The sequence below is a fragment of the Psammomys obesus genome, unplaced genomic scaffold (assembly GCF_907164565.1).
Source record: "Psammomys obesus unplaced genomic scaffold, mPsaObe1.curated_primary_1811, whole genome shotgun sequence".
In the NCBI taxonomy this organism is placed as follows: Eukaryota; Metazoa; Chordata; class Mammalia; order Rodentia; family Muridae; genus Psammomys; species Psammomys obesus.
The window spans coordinates 760,484-765,625 of NW_026596120.1; the positions used below are offsets into that span (position 1 = coordinate 760,484).

Consider the following 5,142-nt stretch of genomic DNA (forward strand, 5'->3'; position numbering starts at 1 on the left):
TGTGTGTGTGTGTGTGTGTGTGTGTGTGTGTGTGTGTGTGTGTGTGTGTTCCTATACACATGTACCACAGCACCTTTGGAAATATGAGGACAAGGTTGTAGGAGTCGTTTTTTGTTTTTTGTTTTTTCTTTCTTTCACCATATAAATTTCAGGGATTTTACTAGCTGAACCATCTTTCTGGCCCTTGATTGCTGTCTTTCAAAGTCTCATGCAGCCCATACTGGCCCTAGATTCAATATGTAGCCGAAGACAACCTTGAACTTGTGATTCTCCAGCCTCCACCTACCAAGGGCTAGGACTGCAGGTGTGCACCGCCATCCTCCTACGTGTGGCACTGAAGCCCAAACCCGGCACTTCGCAGATGGTAGTCAGGAAACTGAGCCACATCCCTAGCCCCAGACACATATAAAAGTGCTATGACTCCAAGTCATAGTCACAGGTTTTCTTCCCAAAGACAAGAGCACCCTGCTTCTTCTCAAGTCTGTATCTGGGCCAGTCCATAAACACAGCATATTTTCTACCATAATGTCACCTGCCACCCATTGCTCAGCATCGTTCTGTTTTGCCATGTGTCTGGGGTCACTCTTCCCGAGACACAGTAGCCTTATCCTTGCTTAAAGCTGCAGAGAGTTCCATTCCTCTCACTAATCCTTCATGTGGATGGACATCTAGCCCATTTTACTCTCTCTCTGCTATAAACCAAGTTCAAAAATATATCTTGTGTTGAAGTTGGGGACGTTGGTAGAGCACTTGCCTAGCCTGCATGAAGCCCTGCATTGGATCACAGCATAAATCCAGGCATGATGGCCGGGGCCCCAACACTTGAAAGGTAAAAGAAGGATCAGAAATTCCAGGACATTCTTGGCTGTGTAGCAAATTTTAGGCCAACCTGGACTACCCAAAACACTGTATCAAAAAAAAAAAAAAAAGTTGCTGGGTATTTGGCCACACACCTTTAATCCCAGCACTCAGAAGGCAGAGGCTTATGGATTTCTGTGAGCTTGAGGCCAACCTGGTCTACACAGTGAGTTCCAGGACAGCCAAAGCTACATAAAAGAGAGACCCTGTCTCAGAAAACAACAACAAAATGAATTCTGTGCTATGCTCCGTTCTGCCCTGTAGAACAGCTCTGTGGATAACTAAGTGGGCCCCTAGGATGTTGCTCTTCGTTCATTCAATAGATATATTTATAGGGTGAGCACTGTGCCCCAGCACTATCTCAGGCCACCACAAGGCACAGTATCCAAAATACATATGCGTGTGTCCTCATGAATTTACACTCTGGAGGGAAATAGACAAAGATGTAAAAAGCACAGTACAACAGTAGCAATCAGTGGCAGAATGCTTGCTTAGCATGACTGAGGCCCTGGGGTTCAATCCAACCTCATGCAGCAAAAAGAAAAAAATAGATCAGACACACAGAGAGACACACACTTATGTGCACACACTCAAGCACACATACACTCAAGCACACACACAAGATCCAGCCCAAAGATGTATGTATGGTCTCTCTGTTATTTTTTTTTTTTTAAGACAAGGTCTCCCTACAAAGCCCTGCCTGGCCTGGAGCTCCATATGTCACCCAGCCTGGCCTTGAAGTCAAAGAGATTGGCCTGCCTCTGTCTCCTACCAAATCCAGCACTTAAAAAAAAAAAAAGTACCTCCTGAGGGCTAGGATTACCTTCATAGACAGCTGAGTTCTGTCCCCAGCCATACATCATTTAGTGTATAATTTTAAAATGATATTAAGGGCTGAGGAGATGGCTTAGGGCAGTGGTTCTCAACCTGTGCCAATAACCCTCTCATAGGAGTCACCTAAGACCATCAGAAAACACAGATATTTGCATTGTGATTCACAGCAGTAGGAAAGTTAGTTATAAAGTAGCAAAGAAAATAATTTTATGGTGGGGGTCACCACAACAGGAGAAACTGTATTAAAGACTTACAGCATTAGGAAGGTTGAGAACCCACGGGCCTAGTGTGGAAATCATTTACTCTGTAAATATGAGGGCCTTAGTTCAAATCCCCAGAGCCCATAAAACCCAGTCAAGGTTCATGTTCATATGCACTGTGCGTGTGCAGTGGGAATCAGAGACGAGAAAATCTCCAGACACTCAGACTGTCTTAGGCTTTTATTGCTGTGAAGAGACACCATGACTGCAGCAACTCTGATAAAGGAAAACATTTAATTAGGGCTTGCTTACAGTTTTGAGGTTTAGTCCATCATTGTCATGTTGGGAAGCATGGTGGCGTGCAGGCAGACGCGGTGCTGGAGAGGGAGCTGAGAGTTCTGAATCTAAATCCATAGGCAGCTGGAAGTGACAGCGCACACACACTCCAGAGTGTCAGGCTTGAGCTTCTGAGACCTCAAAGCCCACCCCTTAGTGACACGCCTCCTCCCACAAGGCCACACCTACTCCAACCAGGCCACCCCTCCTAATGGTGCCACTCCCTGTGAGCCTCTGGGGGCCGTTCTTTTGTGGGGGGGGGGGGGTCGAGACAGGGTTACTCCGTGTAGCCTTGTGTAGACTGGCTTTGTAGGCAAGGCTGTCCTCAAACTCACAGAGATCCGCCTACCTCTGCCTCCCCAGTGCTGAGGTTGTATGTGTGCAGCACCACACCCAACAGATGGGGGCCATTTTTATTCAAACCACCTCACAGGCCAACTAGCCTGAGTACACAGCAGTGCACAGCTAAGAAGAGACCCAAAGAGCACACAGTTAGACAGTGAAGGTTGTCCTCTGACCTCTACATGCTCACACCTACATTTACACACATAGAGAGGAGGGGAGGAATAATAACAATAATAATACATAACTATCTATTTAAATTTAGCAGCATTTGGAGGAGCTATGCTATTGTGTCACACACTGTATATGAAAACATGGCACCCTTGAAAGTCAGCATTCAGCTGCTTCTGACCTTCGTGGTGGCAGAGTCAGTTTCCCAAGACCAAAACAACAGGCTTGATTTTCCCAAAGCAGCCATCATTAGTCTTTCAGGCACAGAACACGGGTGTCATTGCTTTTTCCTTCTTGTTCTTGGTTTCTGTGGAGGGAGAAAGGCACGATTGCTTCAAAACTGACAAATACATGAACTGTAGACGCAGGGGATGCCTGTAAGCCCAGAGCTCTGATCTCTCTTTGAATGCATGGCTCTGTTCTCTCAGCAAAAGAATCAAGAGTAGAGTGGACAGGCAGGAGGCAAGACAACTGAATTTCCCAGGGTGACCATTCTCAATTTCTCACATTTGCCTTTTGCCTCAGGCTCCAACCATGGGAGCCCACACAAGCCTTCCCCCAGCTAGCCAGGCTTGAGAGGAGTCTCACAGTACTGTATAATCCTAGTGTATGAGTGCTTCCACATGTTCAAACTGCAGCATTGAAAGAATTGTGAACACCCACCCACCTGGCACTTAGAGTCAACTGCTGGCCTTTTCAGGCTATTGTTTGCTTTGTTTAAGCAAAACATTTCCTCAAGGGATCAACTAAAAGAAAAAGAAAATCAATCAAGGGTAATTTTTACCACATGTGGCTTATTACTGTTAAGACTGTTTATTAACAGAACATAGGAGCATTGGATGTCACTCAGTAGTTCTACTCCAAAAACATACGCACAAAATAAATCTTAAAATGTAACTTTTAAAAAGTTATGTTCAGTGTGGTGGCACACGCCTTTAATCCAAGCACCCAGGAGGCAGAGGCAGGTGTATTTCTGTGAGTTTGAAGCCAGCCTGGTCTACAAAGTGAATTCCAGGACAGCAAGGCTACACAGAGAAACCCTGTCTTGAAAAAAAAAAAAAAAAAAAGACAAAACACAGTTGTATAGGATAGTGCCAGCACTTGGGAAGCTGAGGCAGAGGATTCTGAGTTCATGGCTATAGTTAGACTTGTCACATACCAAGACCCTTTCAAGGGGCAGAGGAGGCCAAAACACTGTCTCTCACACATGTATGTCCTGAACCTACAAAGGTGTTTGGTTCCACTAGGCCTGCTGATATACATCTGTAGTCCCACATTTTGCAGACTAAAACAGAAGGATGGTCTCAAGTTCAAGGCTAACCTGGGCAACACAGTGAGCTCCAGACCAGATCAGGCTATAAAGTAAGACCCTGTCTCAAAAAAAAAAAAAAAAAAAAAAAAAAAGAAAGAAAAGAAAAGAAAAATTTTCACAAGATACACAGTGTCCACAGCAGTTCTGTTGCCCCTTCCTCTCATTTCAGGTGACTCAGTACTTGCTGGATCAATCCTTTGTAATGGACGAAGAAAGTCTCTACGAGTCTTCTCTCCGAATAGAGCCAAAACTCCCCACCTGAAGCTGTACCCATGCCCCAGCCGCTCCCGTGGACATCTGCTATATGATATTGTACATAATCGTTTGGTTCCTCTGGATTTCTTCTTCAGTATGTGCTCCTCCAAGAATACAAATCTGTTCTTGTTCTTAGATTCCTGTAGAACTGGAATACGAATTTCTGCAGTCTCAGACTCTGCCCCGCCCCCTCCGGAGCCTGTTCCTTCCAACAGCTGTACTCCCCCATCAGCAATCCCAGGCCCTCACTCCAATCAGAAGGGGAGACAGAGCCCACCTGACACAACTCTCAAACTCCAGTCCTGCTTCGTCCCTCCCAGCCCAGGCCCCTGGGTCGGCTCGGGCCACCCAGGCATCCTCCCCAGCATGTTCCATGTAGTTGTTATAACTGGGTGGGGGGAGGGGGAGGAGGGTGGGGGAAGCCATACCTGCAAGTCCAGTCCTTGACACCCTTCCTGCTGACGGTGATGCCGATTTCCAAAGCAGCTTCTTCAGCCAAAATCGCAGGTCTCAACAGTCCCAGTAAACCTGGCTGGAAGGGAGTCCTCTCCGCTGAGAACCACGCCCCTCTACTGAACACCGAACACCACTACTGGCACCATGTTGCTCTCTGCTCTAGGATTAACACCCGATAGCATGAAAAGCAGGCTCAGTAGAAGTGAACACGGCCCCCGAACTTCTCTAGGAAAATGGAATCCTAACACCCAAGTCGAGGTGACCCTGGCCGACCTCTGCCCAGTCTCCACTGGAGGTCAGGAACACACACACACACACACACACACACACACAAAAGTCACTTCTCCTTTTTCAGCTGCCTGACAGTCACTACAAGCT

At 46.6% G+C, this 5,142-nt stretch overlaps 1 protein-coding gene across 1 annotated transcript in view; it reads left to right on the forward strand.

The window, feature by feature from the left end:
- Rasgrf1 (Ras protein specific guanine nucleotide releasing factor 1) overlaps nucleotides 1-4,695 on the forward strand; it is a 97,781-nt gene extending 93,086 nt beyond the window's left edge. Inside the window, exon 28 of the mRNA XM_055629849.1 lies at nucleotides 4,223-4,695. Within this exon, the coding sequence (XP_055485824.1) occupies nucleotides 4,223-4,315 (93 nt within the window). The 3' untranslated portion in view covers nucleotides 4,316-4,695. The remainder of the gene's footprint in view (nucleotides 1-4,222) is intronic.
- Nucleotides 4,696-5,142: the final 447 nt, after the last annotated feature.